This window comes from Alexandromys fortis, unplaced genomic scaffold, assembly GCF_014885135.2.
Source record: "Alexandromys fortis isolate MF-2015 unplaced genomic scaffold, M_Fortis_MF-2015_v1.1 scaffold_96, whole genome shotgun sequence".
Classification (NCBI taxonomy): domain Eukaryota; kingdom Metazoa; phylum Chordata; class Mammalia; order Rodentia; family Cricetidae; genus Alexandromys; species Alexandromys fortis.
Window position 1 is genome coordinate 4,075,501 of NW_026068053.1, and position 20,313 is coordinate 4,095,813.

Here is a 20,313-nt window from a genome sequence, read left to right on the forward strand (position 1 = left end):
CTACCAGTAAATCAGGGCAAAGTTACATTTCTTAAGATGCAAATTAAACTGTCTAGTTTTTCTTCAAGACAGTAATTACCATTTGTGACAAAAGTCAATTACTTTTCCCAGAGTTTTAATTAACAGAAGTAACCTTTTCCCTCAAATTTAAGCTTGCTATCTTATAAATTCAATATCTATAAATTTAAGAAAATTTCACAGTTAAGAAAGACACATGCAATTCAATTTTGCTTAAGACAAATAATGTTCAAAGTTTAATAAGAGGTGTTCCCAGCATCGGTGTTATCCTATAATCAGACTATATGATAGTAGGAGAAATCTTTGAATTTTATTAATCCCTCTTAACAGAAAATAATCTATTTGAAGACTTATAAAATCCTTTTAAATTCTTCCCAATTTTATTTAGTACCCTTAGATAATTATATACAACTATTTTAGATGTGATTAGTGTATATATAATCATTTTCTTTAGAATTAACTCATTTCTATTCCTTAATGTTAAATTTGAACTAAACATAAACCTTTAGGTCTTTTTTCACTTTTTGTAGACAGGGTTTCTTTGTGTAGTCCTCACTGTCCTAGGACCTCTCTTTGTAAGCCATGCTGGCCTCGAACTCATAGAAATCCACTTGCCTCAGTCTCCTGAGTGCTAAAGCATGCACCACCACCACCACCCAACCTTTCAGGTCTTTTTTTATGTGTGTCTTTAACCTATCTGCTTGTTTCTAGAAAACATGCTTCCTTCTAGGAAAATGTATACACACACAACACTTGTTGCACACTGAAACTATACCCTTCAACTTAACAAAAGGTCTAACCATTAGTGTTTCTACAGTCACAGCATTCGGAACATTACATTTCAAAGTAACTTAAAAGTTGGAGGGGGGGTTGTTTTGTTTTGTTTTTATAAGGATATTTGCTTATTTTTCATGTAATTTTTAGCTAGCCTTCCCCCCCCCAAATTATGTTAACCAAAAACATTTCATTATATTTTCTTACCCAGATTGACTAAAACAAGTACCAAGATTATCAAATTTTTAACTACCTAAATAAAAGTAGGCCACAGACTATATTTTTAATAGCTATTCCTTGTCAGACAGCTAGAACACACATCCCTAACTCTGCTAAAAGAAAGCGATCACCAGTTTGCTTGCTAATCAACTCTGCTGCATGCGTTCACAAGTTTCATAAAGATTGCATGCTTTCTGTTTTCAATACAAATTGTGTTTTTTTCATACCCATCTTTGCTTTTTATTTTTTTATTTTTGTTTCCCTTTTCTTGGTTGGATGCCTGTGTGTGTTTAATCCAAATCCCTGTCCAGTCCTGGAGTTTGAACTACGGAAAGCCAAGGAGACCATTCAGGCCCTCCGAGCCAACCTAACAAAGGCTGCAGGTGGTGTACATAAAACTTTTTGAGCCTTTTCCCACTTTTACAATGTAGAAGTAGCTGGACTGTTTTTATGTGTAAAATAGTAAAACATTATCTTATTTTATCCCACCAGAACATGAAGTTCCTTTGCAGGAACGAAAAAATTACAAATCAAGTCCTGAAATTCAGGTGGGTGAATGACAGCACCAGTTATCTTCCGTGTAGCCCAGGCGTCGGGGAGCCAAGCTCACATTTTCCCATCTCTCTTTTATTCTTGCTTCCAGGAGCCAATCAAACCTCTTGAAAAGAGAGCTCTCAACTTCCTAGTCAATGAGTTTTTGTTGAAGAATAACTACAAGCTTACGTCAATAACCTTTTCAGATGAAAATGATGATCAGGTAAAGTTACTGTTCAGTAATGTCTGCTTTTAATTTACTTTGTTTCTTTGCTTGATTTTTAGAAGTGGGTTATTTCTAAGAGTAAATCAGATACGACTCCATTTAGTATTTCATTGGCTCACGGATCTTTTCTGTTTTGTAAGTCTTCTAACTAAAGACTTGTCTTTCTTTCCAGGTAGCTTTTTACAGCCTGTGATTAACAGTATGGCCCCTTCATATCTGTGTGCATTTCTAAAGTATTCTTTTTAAAACTGTATGTTTTCTTGGCCCTATAAATCAATGTAGCTTAGAAATTGAGTTTGACTATAAAATTTTTTGAGTAGCACTATATTTCATATATTCAATAGCACAGTTAGAAGATGTTTTGAATGACCATATATGATGTATGTATATGTGTGTGTAATTGGTTCTCTGAATACGACTTTGCAGAAGTAAATGGCAGAGGTTTTATTATGAGGGAAGCAGAAGGCTGTAGTTTTTATCTTTGTTCATTCATCTACTTTATGGTGCTCAGCAGACACTCAACCTCTGAAGCTGCACCCTTCCCCCAGAGGCCATTTTTTTAAATGAAGGTTATTCTTTTGATTCCTAAAATCTACTGTGGATATTTTTACAGAAATAGAAGTTCTTTAAAGGACATAGCAGTTTATTCCTCAATTATCATCACATGTTTGGCAAGACTTCAATGTAATACAACTAACTGTGTGTGATGTAATAGGACATTTTCTGAGAATGTTAGCAATTGCTAAGTTATACCACCAGAGTGAAATTCATCGGCATAAAATATACTTTCAAAGACTTAATAAAGTGGGATAATTTTAGTGATATCATTCATATTTGAAGTCTGTCATTAAATTTGATGCAGTATGTGGCTTATGGTTATAAATACTTATTCACCACATGATAGGTAGCTTTACTGAACTTATTCTATGTAAAAGACATTAAATATTTACCAAACATGAATACTGTGGTTATAGTTTAAGTCAATCATGTCTTTTTCTCATTAACTTAACAGTGAATAGTAAATATTTAAAATGTGAGAAGTGTTGAAAGGGGAGAAGAATAAACAGAGAGTACAGGTCAAACAGTATGATGGTCTCTTTAAGTCTAAACTGGTACTTTTAATTGCAAACAATTGATCCTACTCAGTTAAGAATCAGAAAGTATCAAGAGATATCAGCAGTACTTTCTCAGTAATTGACAAATAAAGAGCTTAGGATATAGAAGGTCTGTGTTTCTTCATTGACTGATTTGACATTAATTAAGATGGAAGTGGCTAGGAACTAGTGTAGCCTAAGCAACTTTGATAAAGAACAAAGAGGACCTGAATCAAGATAATCACAAGGTATCATGTTGTTATATAGACAAGTAGGCCAAGGAGCCGATTCCAATAGAAGCTAGAGGGAGACACGCACATGGGCGGTTAATTTCTCACAAGTGCAGTTACTACCATATAGATAGGCAGTCGTTTTACAAGTGGTAGTATAACATCATGGTGTCCGTGCACCTTCTAAGTGTGACTGAAACCACGTTCCATACCATATGTGAAATTTAATTCAAAGTGAATCATAGAGTTTAATATGAACCTATAAGACTTAAGGCTTATACCGGTAAATGTAAGAGGGGTGATCCATTACAGTTTTGAAAGATAAGGTTTCTTAGGTATGACACCAAAATCATGATGCTCTTTAGATGTACTGTCAACAAAACAATTTTTCTATTTTTTAAAAAGCACTTTTTGCTGGTGAGATTGATCAGCAGATAAAGACTTTGCCACACAGGCCTGGCAACCTGAGTTTGATCCTCAGAACTCATGTAAAAAGGGACGGAGAGAATCGACTCCTTTGACCTCCATACTTGCGCCATGGCATGCATGCCCAGACACACTCAATATGGACACATAATAATAATTATTTATAATAATAATAATAGGAAAATAAATTATTCTTAAAGCTATTCTTAGGACTGAAGGGGTAGCTCAGCAGTTAAGAGCTTTTTGTTCTTACAGAGTTCATATCCACCTGTAAAGCCAACTCCCACTCTGGCCTCTGTGGGCACACACAGATGTGGCTTACCTTGGCAAAGATATATAAAGAAATTTAAAAAAAAATTTAAACCACTGTTGAGTAAACAGGCAAACCATAGACTGGGTGAAAATATTCAAAACCCAACAAAGGATCTGTTAGAACGCTATAAACTCTTTAATAAGAATAGCAGAAAACACAGGCAAAAGAATTATATACATGCTTCACCAAAAACAGGTATCTAGATAGAAAAGAGCTTGCGAAAGATACTTAGCTCCTTTGCCCTCAAAGATGAACTTATAGTGCATTGAGATGCCACACCTTAGGACGGCCATGACTGAAGACTCAGTAGGCTAGACCTGAGTTAGGTAGATTGCAATAAAGTGATGTGTGGAATATTCATTTCATAATTTATGTAAGCTAAAAATGATTTATTTCTGGTAAGCCAGCACCATGAGGCCTTTAAAAATATTTAGTCAATTCTTTTAAAAGTCCTAAGAGGTAATGAATATTATACCCATTTCATAGGTGATCCTTTTAACCTAAATTAACTTGGCAACAATAAGAAGAGACCAAGGATGTTGGATTTAAGTCTTTTTTTCTCCAAATCCCCAATTTTAGTGCTCACATCAACTTCTTAATTAGTTTTGAATTTTAATTACTCCATTATTTAAGTAAGCCATCAAAGAATTAAAGTGCCATGTTTAGCGTATTAACATTACTATGCTGAAGTTTTTCAGAGAGTCTCATAAACAAATTATAATAAGGTAACAATTTAATTTTAGGACAAGAAAGGATATGTATCTGTGATTTATTACTATCATACATCCCATCCAAAAATCTTTGCCATGGAGTATTCAAGATGCTGAACCTTTTTGTGGTTTTATGAAGTTGAATTATTCTGAATTAAAGGGAATTTTTCAAAACACAACACATTTTCAGGTAGCTATTTGGATTCTTTAAATTTCCAGAAGCAATTCAAGTTAGACTTAAGCGGCCGTGGCAAGGTCAGCAGTTTAAGCTCATTATTAATTCATTAGTCTATGTTGACTACATGTAATGTGTGTGGGATGACAGAAGAACAATGCCATCAGTCAGTTTGCTTGTAACTTGTAATCATGTTGGTGAACCAAGTACTTAGAGATTCTTGCTCCAGTGCTAGTAATCACACTCAGTACTTCATGCAAAGTGCAACATCTTATCATCTAACACAATTAAACAGAAAGCATAAGATTGTTAGAGTAATAATTGTGTAGTGAAAGAGTACCTAGAATATACACTTTGATTTGATTTGAATTGATTTTTGAGACATGGTCTCACTATGTAGCCCTGGCCAACCTAGGGACTCAATGTACAGGTTGGCCTCAGACTCACAGAGATCCATGTGCCTCTGCCTCCCTGGTGCTGGAATTAAAGGTATGCATTATCTTGCCCAATGCATTTAGACATGATGCAATATTATCTTTGGTTTTCCAGAGTAGCAATATTTGATTCAAAATATAATATATAATTACCTTAAAGAGTTTTTTTTAATTACATCTGCACAGTGTGTGAGTTCATGCATGCATGTGTGCACATGCTTGTATGTGAGGTCAGGGAACAACTTTCTGGAGGTGGTTTTCTACTTCTACCATGTGGGTGCCAGGAATTGAAGTCAAGTCATCAAATTGGCCAGTAAGCTGTCACTCCAACTTCTCCAATCTTTTTTAATGTTTTTGTTTTGTTTTCTATTAGGATTTTGAATTATGGGATGATGTAGGATTAAACATTCCCAAACCCCCAGACTTGTTGCAGCTTTACCGAGATTTTGGAAATCACCAAGTGACTGGGAAAGATCTTGTGGATGTGGCTAGTGGAGTAGATGAAGATGAATTAGAAGCTCTTACACCAATTTTAGGCAACGTCCCTCCAACACTTGACACTTCCCAGCCTATAGAGGTGAGAGATACCAATTAAATACTCATGTTCACAAAAATTATTTATGTAAAAATCTTACTGTGAGATCTTGAGTTTCTGCTTTTTTTTCTGCTTTGATTTTTAGAACTCCTTGCTAGTACAGAAATTAGAAGATAAAATTAGTTTATTAAATAATGAAAAATGGTCACTGATGGAACAAATCAGAAGGCTTGAAAGGTTAGTACTTAGCTGTTATTTCTAAAAGTCTGGCAAACATAGATGCGTGAAGCAGGCCTCAATAGTAAGGCATAGTGTTTTCACACAGCTGTTATTAGTTTTCTGTATTTAAAATAATAAAATGCCTCCCCTAACCAGTAAACTGGATTAATATAGTCATCTTATAGTTTGTATTACACTTAAGAAGTCTTGTCAGTTTCAGTAAACTAACTCCGCATTAGTGGTTTCATACTGAGCCATTCATTATTTCATTTACTCTTACAACACTAAGTTGGGTTTGATGGGATGGTCCCTGTGTTTCAAATGGAGAGTTCTCAAGACCAGGCTTTAGGGCTGTTGTTTCTCCTCCTGACTGACAGTTTGCAGATACACTTTTAGGACTATGAAGCACCAATGGCTGTTAAGGAAGAGTGTGGTCACTCAGGAAGTAATTGGCTTTTAATACGTTCTGTTTATATTAACCCCTTTTCTGGGAGTGAATATTGTTGTCGAAGCTTTCAAAACTGAAATTGCTCTCCGGGAATTTTCTTTCTTCAGTGAGATGGACATCCTCAAAACTGAGCACATTACCACCCCAGCAGTTGGTGATTCTGTTCAGCCTTCCCACAGAGATTCTGAAGACAGTAGACGGAGCCCAGTTGTAAATAGTTCAGACCAGGATAAAAACAAGGATGCTCATCTTGAAACACTAGGTGGACCTGATTCCTCTATTCCTAAAGAGAAGTCCACAGGTTCATTCCCCAAGAAGGAAAGAGAAGAAATGCCACTTTCTTCTGTACCAAGTAAAACTGTGGTCCACTTCGATCAGCCCAATAGGTTAGTGTGACGCCATACTTTGAAATGTGTCTTTGATTCTTTGTGCTTGTAGGGCTGAAAAACCTTCAGTTCATATTTGAATGCCTTTTGCAGAGTTACCAATTGATACATTTGGAATGACTTAGCTCATAGGCAGAATACATGTCACAAGATGGGACAAATAATTATTAAATTATGTCAACGATAATAAGAAAAACATAAATTGACAAAGTCTGTCTTCACTAAGTTCTTACGGCCATAAGTAACCTCTAATAAATAATATGTAAATAATATAATAAATAGTAAGTAGCTCCATGCTCTTGGCCTTTCCTTCCATGACTCTCACCTTCCTTGTGTTATCACACTCAGAGGTTAGTGCTGCATAGTTGCCTGTGCAATATGAAATCGTTTTGTTTCTGTATCTTTACTAAAGGATGTCATTAATATTCTCTTAATTCATTTAATTTTTGCTGGGTTGCAGTATTTAAATTTAGGAAGTTAAAAAAAAATAGGTAAACCATGATTACTGTCCTGTGTGCTCAAACTATCTAGTAGTAAGAACAAAGTATAAATTTTCAATGTTTTCAGTTGTAACTTTAAAAAAAAAAACATACTTTTAAGAAGGAAGTATTTACTATTTTTTTATTTCATGTGTTTGTGCTTGGTGTATACTAACTCATCTAATCTTACAGTGTACTTTTGGCTTTAGTACTCTTCTTATTAGAAACAAACACAGTATCCCCAACAATAGGAGGAAATTCTTACAGCATGGCTAATTTGCTTTAGACTTACAGGTCCTCTTTATTACTGAGAAGTACTGGATTTGTTTGTGTAAGAAAATTCCCATTCATGAACCACAACCTTCTGTACTTATTAGATATAATTGTTATCTTTGTATATATGAAGCTCACAGAATTGGAATAAGGTGTGCAATCTTTAAGGTGTGTTTGTTCTAATGTGGTGATATAAAATGTGGAAATGTATGTTGCAGTGCTCAGTAGTAGGAGCACTAAAGTCCTCCCAGATAAGAGCATCTGTATAGTTCTTTCATACTCCAAAGGTAGATGCGGTTATATTCACTCAATACCTATATGCCAGGCAGTGCTACTAAGAATACTCTGGTGGCTGAGACACTGTAATCCTTTCATACACAAACGTTATGGTATGAAAGAGAGTGTGTGTATGTGAAGCAATTAAACTAAAGTATGGGTGAATGGGTCTTGCTTTGGGAACACATAATCAAAGCACCCAGCCTAGTTATCAAGCAGAAAGGTTTCCCTGAAGAAATGTCATCTAACCTAAGACTAAAGCTAAGTGAGAGTTGACTAGGTAAAGAAATCAGAGGCTGGGTGGGTAAAGAACATTAGGAATGAAAACGCAAGGAAGAGATTTACAAGATACCTAAAAGGTGGAGGGAGGGTTCATTGGATTTGAAGTGAAGAGAAAGGAATGAATCCACTGGGAATTAGAGAAAGAGAGGTTTGTGGTATCTAGTTTAAACAAGAGAACAGATTGTGACTCTATTCATTAAGAGAATGTAGGCAGTGCCTAAAAGAGCAAAGGGTACAAGCCTTGGCACATCTCTCTAACTCTACAATCATGGAAATTTTTGGATACAACTTGGTGCCTACTAAGTATGCTTTTGGTGAGTTTTTGCCATTGATCCTGTCTTTGTAGATGGAGCACACAATCAGCTCGTAGTCAACCTTATGAGTACTATTACATGGACACAATGTTTTAGAGAGTGAGATAGGCTTGACCTTTCCTATTAAATATAAAAGTAAGCTGATATTTTCTATTGTTCCTCCAATGTTTTTCTCTTAAATTATATCAGGAATGTTCAACGAACTTTCCTTTCTCTAGTAGTTTTTATATAGGTTAAACTGAATTATTATATATTGGCACAACTGTAATGCCTTTCTGACTTTGTTTCTTGTTCAGCCTTTGTCAGACTTTATGAAGACATAAAAAAAATGGAGGGTGGAGATAGTGCTCTCTTTAGATTTCGGAAATATTTTCTATAATTACTGATCACTGTACCACTTAGTGCTTGAGCAGTAACATATAAGGGCCATTCATCTATTTGGCATCAGACTAGGTGATGGGCAGTGTTCTTCACTTGTATGTGCTCTCTCTACCCATCAAGTCTGATGGCTGAGAAATCTGGGCAACATTTATGTGGTAGGATTAGCGTTGGGATGTGGCTTTCTGTACACGATTTGCAGCTTACTTCCTTCTGAGATAGCAGTGCAATTCCTGAGGTCTATCTTCTTTTTTCTACCATTTTCTTGCAGGAAATTATCACCTGCTTTCCACCAAGCACTACTCTCTTTTTGTCGAATGTCTGCGGATAGTCGTTTAGGATCAGAGGTGAGTTTATATCACACCTTCCATAAAACATCTCTATTGTTTTAGGGGTGTTTGTTTTTTATTGTGTTTCATACAAAGATATTTATGCTAAGATTATATTTCAGTTGAAAACCTATTTTTTAAGAAATAGTACCTAAAAATTTCAGCAGTAAGGAAGGTAGTTGGTTATTGGTTCACTCTCAGTCTGGCAAACTTCATTATAAAGTCAGGTCAGCTTTCTCGAGCCTTTCTTGAAGCAACTCTATACAGCTGTTGCCCTGGCTGTATCTTTTTAAGGAAAAAGCAAACAAACCAGTAGTCATTGAGGAAGTCCCATTTCTGGGCTATCCTTTTTTCCCAGAACTGAGAGAAGTATGCCTCCCGGGTCTCACCCCTACTTTTTTTTTTTTAATTGACATTTTATTTTATCTTTTAAATAAATATTTTTCTCAGCAAGTAGAATTATACATGTTTATACACACTAGATACATCATGGTAAAAGGATCCATTGAGTCAGGACAACTGACATTTGTCCTTCAGATACCACTTTTGTGTGTTGGACACATTCAAAACGAGAAATCCTCTCTAGGAGCTAATTTATAATGTTCAATTCATTGTTGACCGCCGTAGTTAACCTACTGTGCACATCCCTAGCTGCTAGGATAGGTAACTTTTTGTGTTGTCCTTCTTAAAGGCTAGAGGTGTAGCTTAGTAGAAAAGCGTTTTCTCAGTGTGTGTTAGCCCCAGCATCATAAACATTTAAATGAGTAACTCTACCCCTTTTACTAGCATCTCTTGCTCCATGACCGCCGCACAGAAATGATGCTGTCTGGGGCAGTGTTGTTATTAGTAGTAGGAGTTATGATGTTGGAACTTGTTTTTCCATAGACATAGATATGTACACACCTTTACACACAGAAGTCATCCACAATCATCACTAAACTGTTTGGTTTTCTAGGTGTCTAGGATTGCAGACAGTGAAAAGAGTGTTATGTTAATGCTGGGACGCTGCCTGCCACACATTGTTCCTAATGTGCTGTTGGCCAAAAGAGAGGTAAGACACATAAAAGTATTTTTATCCCAGTAGTCCCATCATGTGATCATTTTTGTCATTTTGAAGTTTAGTGTTATATTTTTATTTTGTTAAGTCTGTTACTTGCAATCATATTCTTACTTTTGTGCATGCGTCTCTGATCCTAGAGAATGGTTTTACACCTCTGTCAGGTGAGTTCAGTAAAACTGCATGGTATCCATGGTTTCCAGTTTTGCTTAAAGCATTATTAGCTTCTGCGGTGCTATTACTGTAGGTCCATTTATGTGTCATGAATGCTGTCATCTTCATGTAACCAAACACTAATTGATTTTTTCTGTTCTTTTAATGCTGTCTTTGACATGTTTATAGAAGTTGACACTCACTGAAAAATAACAGACTAACATAATATAATAATGTAACATTTTTCCCAAATGCATTTGTAATTGCTTGTTATGAATCTTAGTTTTATTATGTTTGTTTGACAATCAATTATCTCATAATGGTAAAATAGCTGTAATAATAAAAAATAAAAACCTTTTAAGGTCCTTTTTTAAGTTTTGTATTTGCATTCTTTACAGATGCTTTAAATATCTAGTTAAAGTTGCAAGTAAATTTTAGCATATGTGACCTAGACCATGAGCCAGGGACAATTAGGAAGTTATCTTTATAGTAATAAATATTGTATTTGTCTAACAAAAGATTTAAATTTATATGTTTTTATCATTATCGTGTTAATATTTATCACTGGTTTTACTCATATTCATGGGACCTACAGTATGTTAGGTATATAATGCATTGGCAAAACCCATTTAAAGCTGACCTTAGTTATCTATGTAAACAAAAGAAATTCGTACTGATCCTCAAGAAGGGATATGTAGAGCTTTGAAAGTTTTTATTTCTATAAGTATTTTTAATTTTAAAAAATGACCTAAAAGTTTTCATTCCTATAGATGTTTTTAATTTTTAAAAAGCTTAGAAGCTAGTCTTGATGATGGCTTTATCTGTCTCTAATTTGAAATGATTGTGACATACTAATCTGTCTGGAAGCTTTCGAGATCTTGAAGGATCAGTGTCCAATTTCAGGTGTCTTGCGGTTCTGCCTGGCAGGATAGTGTTTGAGCTTCTCCTCTCTCGGCTTGTACTATCCATGTTATGAACTATTGTTTGAATCCCACTTATTGTTCTTCCTCAGTATAATTTTTAAGTGTTATCAAACCTGACTTTCATAAAATCAGTTTTGCCTTTTTTTCATATTAGTATAAACACTTAACTAAAAACTGATTGTATTGCATGAAGTATTTATAGTTTTGTATCATCAATAATCAGATATCATGTGTGTGTATACACATGTATACTTTTTGGCTGATTTTTAACTTTTTTATGTTTAAAAATTATTGAGTGTCCTTGTAGGTTCATGAAAAACTGATCCTTTTCTCTATTTAATTATTTTTCCTCTTGTTCTATTCGATAAAAGTTGTATTCTCAAAATTAAATTAGTAAACGATAAAGTATATATTAATTTGGTTTAAAACAAATCTTTGACTATAAAAGGACAGAACCTTAGAGCATGTGCTTAGCACCCTTGAAGCTCTAGGTTCAATCCCTGGTACCCCCAGAGGGAAAAAAAGAAGCAAAATTTGTCTTATTAGGTTCTTGGAATTTAATTTATTTTTGATATTTCACCTGTTTAAGCCTGTATTTTTAAAGAGCTCCTATGATTAAAGGATTGGTATTTGAGGCTTTTCTTATTTCTCAAGTGTTATGTGCTTTTTTTCAGCATAAGCAAAGTTAAAAGGTTTAGTTAGCTGACGATCATAATAATATCCTAGCTGATGACATAACACATTAGAAACAGGGTTTAAGACTTTCAGGAAGTATAAAGTGTTACAACTGTGATGGGTAAGATATCCTGGCAGTCAGGAGCCAAAATACCACAGGTCACACCTTACAGAAAAGATTTCTTAGGAGAGACACAAGAAGGTGGCTGCCTTGGGTGAGAAGCAGCTGCAAAGAACTGAGCAGGAGGCAGGCTTTATAGAGGATTTCTTTGGGCTGGCAAGAGCTGTTTAGGATGGGATGGATTTTGTGACCTGATATTATACTTTTTTGTTCTGTTTTTTGTTTTGTTTTGTTTCTATAGGACAGGGCCTGACCACTGTCCCATGTCAAGGTGCTGGAAACTGCCATTATGACTCAAGTATGGGGGTTGAGGCCTAGCCGCTCATGTGCTTTGAAGCTATATATTAACATTAACTTTTTTAAAATAGAAAAAGACAGACAACACAAATTCTTTTCCCCATCCCAGATATAATTTTACTAACTTCTAATGTGTTTTTTCCAAGTCCTTTGAACATTTTTAATTGGACTATCTTTATATGTTTTAGCTGTAAGAGTCATATAGATTGGATATGAAACCCTTTTCAATTACAACTTGTAATCATTTTATAGATAGCCCTTACATTGATTATTAAGCTGACATATATGTTCAAGAGAAAAAGTATTGCCAGTTGAAGGCCTTTGCCACCTCTGTTGACAATTAGCTACTATAGGTTGTTTGGATCTGAGAATCTCAGTTCTATTCCATTGGTCTGTATATCCTATTCTTATCCTTAAGCCATTCCCATGCTTTTTTTATTGCTGTAGTTTTTAGTATGTTAAATGATTGGGACATCTGAGATTTCCAATTTTATCTGTTTAAATATCTGTTGATTCTTTAGGGAACTTTGCAAATGCGTAGATTTAATGTTCAACTTCCTTTTCTGCAAAAACAGTTCATAGAGATTTGAAAGATATTATATGAAATCTGTTCATGACTCTATTCAGGCCTCTACATACTTGGCCTACACACTTGTTCCACACATCTGTTCAGGCCTCTACACACCTGACATGCTTCTATAGATATATGCACATAAGTTTAAAAAAATTATCTTTAAAAAGCTAGTTAAGCTTTTTGACACTTTAACTTATGGACACGTAGGACTGAAGAGATGGCTTAATGAGTAAACTGATTTTTTTTTTTTTTTTGTAAGCTGGACAACCTGATTTAGGCTGCTGAGAACCAAATTAAAAGTCGGAAGCTGTGGCAGCAGTCACAGCACACACCTTAAATCCCAGCACTTAGGAGGCAGAAGCAGGTGGATCTCTGACTTCGAGGACAGTCAAGTCTACATAAAGAAACCACTCGAGGGTTGCAGTAGGGAATAAAGCCAGGTGCAGTAATACATGTGAATATACTCTCTGCACTCCTGTGGAAAGATAGGAAGTGGAGACAGGAAAATCCCCAGAAGATGATGGTTCTCACACAACAGTGAGTAAGTGAGACCCTGTCTTATAGGTGATGACAACACCAGAAGCTGTCCTCTTCCTTTCACACTTGTGCTATGGCAAGGACACACACACAGAGTGGAGAGGGAGAGATTAGGGGCTGAGGAGATGGCTCAGCTGATAAGAAAACAGAAGTATCGGAGTTTCTATCTCCAGTACCCACATAAATATTGGCTGGACTGGCAGCTCAACTATAATTCAAGCCTTCAGAGGCATAGGCATATGACAACAGGATCCCTGAAGCAAGCTGGCTAGCAAAACTAGCCACGTGGTCAAACTGTGATTGGGAGACTCTACCACAAAGAATAAAGTAAAAGAGCAATTAAGGAAGATACGTCAACCTTGATGTCCCACACACAACACATGCATATATCTGAAATGAAAAATGGGGAAGGATTGAAAAATATGGATACAACTTTTCCTACATAAGAGGGAAATTATCGTTTCAATTTAATATTATTAGAATTATAGTTACTATAGCTATTTTCTTAATCATGGTGGTCATGATTTTATTTTTGTGTAAAAATCAAATCCTTAAATGTCAAGAAATGACATCTTATGTATTACTGTGTTACATTCAATACATTTAAATTAAAATTCACAAAGACATTTTTCTAAGTTTCACCTTGTCTACTTAGATATAGCAGTTGAAATTACAATATTTAAAGGGCTAGAGTTCTTGATTTGAGGGATGATACCGAAAGAGAATGTATTGATCAAGTTTGTGAATGGACGTGTAATGAGTAAAATCTCCAAAAAATTTTAGTGCTCCAGTGCATTGGAGGTGAATAAATAAGAGAGTTGGGATAATCTGTAGCCGACCCAGTCCAACAGGAATCTACTTCCAGGCCTCTACACGACTAGTATAATCTGTGCTGTTTCTGTGAACAGACCATAATAATGTTTTTATCATAATCAATATCAGCACTGTGTCTGATGAAGAGGCTAGCTCGCAGGCTCTCCCTGCTGAATTCTACATGTCACAGCCTTTAATGTGTATCAAGGTACTCAGTTACCTTGGTATGGAGCATCGACAAAAATTAGTGGCACTGACTTACAGTATACTACAAATTTTGCCAGTAAAAAATTAAATCAGATGTCAATAGAAATTATTAACTGCTATCATTTTAAGAAACAAATATTTGTTTGTTTGTTTTCCAAAATTCTACAATCTTAATTTTTAGAATAAAGGCACCCAAACTTAATTGTTTTACTTCTCATGTTCCAGTTTGAATTGTTTGGTAATGACTTCTATGTTGGGATGCGTTTTAAAGCCAGGTTTGGGCAGTCTGAGGTTTGGTGGAGACAGATACAGCCTGGAGATAAAGTCTGAGATGCAGGATTGCCCCTTTGGACTCAGCATTGGTAGAGCATACCCAGTCTTTCACAAGGCATTGGAGCCTATTTCTTCTGGATACCAGCATATGCAGAAGACAGACTGAGACATCCAGTCTCATGAAACTGAGCAACTACTAGATTCTTGGATTATCCACTCACAGCTAGCCTTTGTTGGACTGCAACCTGGGAGTTTCTAGGGAAATGAGGGAGGACAGAAGGCCCAGAGAGAGCACAGAACCTTCGTGATTCCTCACACTTCAATACCCTTTTGCATCTGTTCCTCTGGCTGAGTTTTCTCATCCTTTCAACCACTGAGAGGCCATCAAGAGTGTCAGAGGACTGAGAGCGACTGCTAAGAGCAAGTGGGTGAGTGCCTGGAGCTATAAACAGACCCTAGGAGTGACTTCCAAAAGCTATTGTAGAAAGTTCCTCAAGACCCAGTAATACCACTTTAGGGTATATATCCAAAGGATGCTCAATTGTGCCACAAAGACATGTGCTCAACTATGTTCATAGCAGCATTGTTTGTCATAGCCAGAACCTGAAAACAACCTAAATGCCCCTCGACCGAAGAATGGATAAGGAAAATGTGGTACATTTACACAATGGAGTACTACACAGCAGAAAAAAAAAATGACATCTTGAATTTTGCAGGCCAATGGATGGAGCTAGAAAGCATTGTGAGTGAGGTAACCCAGACACAGAAAGACAATTATCACATGTACTCACTCATAAGTGGTTTTTAAACATAAAGCAAGGAAAAACAGCCCACAAATCACAATCACAGAGAACTTAGACAACAGTGAGGACACTAAGAGAGACTAACATAGATCTAATCTACATGGGTAGTAGAAAAAGACAGGTTCTCCTGAGTAAATTGGGAGCATGGGGACCTTGGGAGAGAGTTGAAGTGGGGGAGAGGCAGGGAGAGAAGCAGAGAAAAATGTAAAACTAAATAAAAATTAAAAAAAAAAATAAAGGGCACCTGTGTCCTAGCCAGCATCCCTGCCATTCTGTGTACATGTTAATGTTTGTCCCACCTGACTCTGAAAGCTTTGGTCCCGCCTATACCTTGAGAAGTGACCATCTGATCTTTGGGCCTGCCTGTGCCTAGAGGAGTAATCACCAGAGGATCTGCTCTGCCTGCATCTGAAGGAGCAGTCAGTGGAGCCACAGTCCCCAACTACACCAATGGGAGGAAGAGGTACCCCTTAAGCACAGGCTTCACCTATACCAATTGGAGGAAGATATGGGCAGACAAGGTAAGAATACACTCAACAACGTAAAGAGCAATATGGCACCACCAGAAACTAGTGGTTCTACAGTACCAAGCCCAAACATCCCAATGCAGATGAAGCAGAGGAAAACGACCTTAAACATAACTTTATGACGATGATTGAGGCCCTTAAAAAGGAAATGAAAAATTCCTTTAAAGAAATGGAGGAAAAGATAAGCAAAAAAAAATTGAAGAAATCAACAAATTCCTTAAAGAAAATCAAGGAAAAGCAATCAAACACATGAAAGAAGACTTGAAAACTGAAATGAAGGCAATATAAAAACACAAACTGAGGGATTTCTGGAAATAGAAAATTTGAGTAAATAATAAAGAACCACAAATACAAGCATAAATAAAAGGATACAAGAGATGGAAGACAGAATCTCAGGCAATGAAGATACACTAGAGGAAACAGATTCATCAGTCAAAGATAATGTTAAGTACAATACAATAAATTCTTACCATAAAATATCCAGGAAATCTGGGACACTATGAAAAGAGCAAACCTAAGAATAATAGGGATAGAAGAAATAGTCTAACTGAAAGGCACAGAATATATATTCAACAAAATCATAGAAGAAAATTTTCCCAGTCTAAAGAAGGACATGCCTATGAAAGTACAAGAAGCTTCCAGAACATCAAATAGACTGGACCAAATAAAATGTCTCCTTTTCACATAATAATCAAAACACTAAACATATAGAATAAAGAAATAATATTAAGAGCTGCAAAGGAAAAGGACCAAGTATACTATAGGGGGAGACCTATCAGAATTACATCCAGTTTCTCAGTGGAAATTATGAAAGCTAGAAGGTCCTGGACAGGCATTATACAGAAACTAAGAGACTACGGATGCCAGCCCAAACTACTATACCCAGGAAAGCTTTCAATCACCATAGAGGGAGAAACCAAGATATGCCATGACCAAACCAGATTTAAACAATACCTATCCACAAATCCAGCCCCACTGAAAGTACTAGAAGGAAAATTCAAACCCAAGGAAATCAACTACATCCACAAAAACACAGGCAATAGGTGATCTCACAGCAGCAATTCGTAAAGAAGGGGAAAGCACACACAATGCCAATAACAACAACAAAAATAACAGAACTAGCAATCACTGGTCATTACTATCCCTTAATAAAAATGGACTCAATTCACCTATAAAAAAGACAGTCTAACAGATTGGGTATGAAAATAGAATCCATCCTGCTGCATACAAGTAACTTTCTTGTATTTGCATGCAAGTATCTTTTCTTCATTTTATAACTTTAAAGTTATAGATTAAGGAAAGAATATGAAAAATAGTATAGGAAATACATATGTAGAAATAGGAAGAGGGCTAGGGGGTGCAAGAAAGGCACAAAGGAGTAAAATATCTGGCCTGACATGAAGTATAGGTCAAATTTTGGAGTTTTTCATGTTTTCAGAAGTCATTTCTTCTCTGCACTTTTACTAAACTTCCAAATCAGATTAAATATTTATTTTATGAGAGTTCTCCAATAAAATCTCAGCTAATCCATAAATCATGATATTAGCATTTGTCTTAGTTAGGGTTTCTATTGCTTTAAAGAGATAACATGACCATGGCAAATGGCAACTTTTTTTTTTTTTTTTTTAATGACTTTGCTTACTTACCTGTTTGTTTGGCCGGCTGCAGTTTCCCCTCCCTCATCTCCTCCCAGACCCTCCCCTCAACCTGCCTTTTGCCCTACCCCATCCACTCTTGTAATGGGAGGTGAGTTTTTGTCCTGCCCCATTCTGCAGCTGCTTCCCAAATTACCACATAGGAGGCTTGTATTAATTATAAATGCTTGGCTGGTAGTTCAGGTTTATTACTATCTCTTACACTTAAATTAGTACATAATTCTTATCTATGTTTAGCCATATGGCTTGCTACCTTTTCTCAGTGCAGCGTTCTCATCCTGATTACTCTGCAACTGACCATGACCGCAGACTCTGCCCTTCACTTCCCAAAATTCTCATAGTCTGCTTACCCCTCCCTGATATTTCCTGTCTGGCTACTGGCTAATCAGTGTTTTATTAAACCGATTCAAGTGACAAATCTTGGCGTTGTGCAAGAGCATTATCCCAGGGCACACTCCTCCTTTGTTCATAAAATAGCAGGTTTCCTGTGGAGAGCAACAAAATCTGTTCATCAAGTTGTAGTAAAACTAAGCACCTCGCCTTGTAGTAGGGCTGGGCAAGGCAACCCAGTTTGAGGAGTAGGGTTCCAAAAGCCATTAGAGGAGTCAGAGACAATCCCTGCTCCCCTGTCAAGAGTCCCACAAGTAGATCAAGCTACACAACTGTCACATATATGTAGAGGGCCTAAGTCAGTCCCATGTAGACTTCCTGGTCCCATCCTTTTGCCTTTGAATTTTATGATGTCATTGTTTTTAACAGCTGAGTAAGACTCCATTGTGTAAATGTACCATATTTTCTTTATCCATTCTTCAGCTGAAGGACATCTGTGATTTTTTTTTCCAGGTTCTGGCTATGAACATAGTTGAGCAAGTGTCTGTGTTATGATTGAGCATCCTTTGGGTATATTCCCAAGAGTGGTATAGCTGGGTCTTGAGGTAGATTGATTCTCAATTTTCTAAGAAACAATATGGAAAACAACTTTCAATATTGATTTTCAAACAGGCTGTACAAGTTTTCACTCGCACCAGTATTACACAGGAGTGTTCCCTTTGGTCCTTATTGTCTCCTGCATGAGTTATCATCTGTGTTTCTGATCTTAGCCATTCTGACAGATATAAGGTGGAATCTTAGAATTGTTTTAATTTGCATTTCTCTTATGGCTAAGGATGCTAAACATTTTTTTAAGTGCATCTTGAAATTCTTCTGTTGAGAATTCTGTTTAGATTTGTAACTGTTTTTCAATTGTTTTATTTGGACTTTTGATGTCTAGTTTCTTGAGTTCTTTATATATTTGGAAGATCAGCCCTCTGTCAGACTTGGGGATGGTAAATATATTTTCCCATTCTCTAGACTGCCCTCTTTGTCTTATTGACGGTGTCCTTTGCCTTACAGAAGCTGTTCAGTTTCATGAGGTCCCATTTATTCATTGTTGATCTTAGTGTCTGCCCCACTAGTGGTTGTTGTTTCCTGTGACAACGCATTCGAGATTATTTCCCACTTTCTCTTCTATCACGTTCAGATAACTAGATTTATGTTGAAGTCTTTGATGCACTTAGATTGAGTTTTGTGCAGGGCAATAGATAAGAATCTACTTGCGCTCTTCCACATGCCAACATCCAGTTAGACTAGCACCATTTTTTGAAGATTTTTTTTCCATTGAATAATTTTGACTCCTTTGCCAAAAATCAGATGTTCATGGAAGTGTCTTCATTCATAAGTCTTCATTTAGATTCCATTGATCTACCGTCTGTTTTTATACTACAACCATGCTAGTTTTATTACTTTAGCTCTGTAGTGGAGCTTGAGATCGTGGATGGTGATATCACCAGAAATTCTTTTTATTATATAAGATTATTTTAGCTATCCTGGGTTTATTGTTTTTCTATATGAAGTTGAATATTGTTCTTTCAAGGTCTCTAAAAAATTGTGTTGGCATTTAAATGAGAATTGTCTTTAATCTGTAGATTCTCCTTTAGTGCTCCTCATTATAGGCCAATTATTCACACGTGAGTCTATGAGGGTCAGACCTATAGAAACCCCCAAGAACCCAAAGTGGTCATGCAGAACTTGAATATTCTGTCTTACAATCTCAGCACAGAACTATTTTTTCTGTAATTTTTTAGTTGCTGTTTAGTCTGAAATCCATATAGGCATCTAAATAGCATGATTGGAAAAAAAAAAAGAAACAGATTAAGTACTTTAGACTTTTTACTTCTCTCATTTGTTTGGAGTTTCTCTTGTCTAGATCTTATAACTTCAAATTTAAAATTTAGAGTAGATAATTAAAGTTTAATATAAAATATAAAAACCTTGATAAAAGGGCTTTTTAGTCTTGCTTTTTAGCTCCATCCCAACTCTAAACTTATGTCATCTACACACAATTTAAACCTGCTTTTGAGGCAGGTAATTAGGTAAATGGGAAAGAGAGATTCTTCCCTCCAATCTTAATATAGTCTCATGATTTCTTTAGAATACTTAGAGTTTGGAGCATTTCTCTCCAAAAATATCTTTTTACTTTTGAGCTTTTTTTTTAACCATTAGAAATGAAAAACATAATATATTTAGGATCCAGAATATTGTTTTAATGAAAATGTGGACAGCTTTAATTTCATACATTTCTATGAAA

At 36.0% G+C, this 20,313-nt stretch overlaps 1 protein-coding gene across 7 annotated transcripts in view; it reads left to right on the plus strand.

The window, feature by feature from the left end:
* Window positions 1-20,313, plus strand: part of Relch (RAB11 binding and LisH domain, coiled-coil and HEAT repeat containing) — an 89,464-nt gene that overhangs the window by 19,113 nt on the left and 50,038 nt on the right. For 6 of the 7 annotated variants that reach the window (XR_007588273.1, XR_007588272.1, XM_050119732.1 and 3 more), the window contains exons 3-10: window positions 1,323-1,394; window positions 1,504-1,559; window positions 1,655-1,768; window positions 5,527-5,730; window positions 5,834-5,925; window positions 6,463-6,741; window positions 9,015-9,090; window positions 10,028-10,123. Coding sequence is in view for 4 of the 7 variants with exons in the window: in XM_050119732.1 (XP_049975689.1) it covers window positions 1,323-1,394; window positions 1,504-1,559; window positions 1,655-1,768; window positions 5,527-5,730; window positions 5,834-5,925; window positions 6,463-6,741; window positions 9,015-9,090; window positions 10,028-10,123 (989 nt within the window). In the remaining 3 variants the exon portion in view is untranslated. Of the gene's footprint in view, window positions 1-1,322; window positions 1,395-1,503; window positions 1,560-1,654; window positions 1,769-5,526; window positions 5,731-5,833; window positions 5,926-6,462; window positions 6,742-9,014; window positions 9,091-10,027; window positions 10,124-14,927; window positions 15,131-20,313 lie in introns of those variants that run through there. The other variant, XM_050119733.1, reaches the window with a different exon arrangement.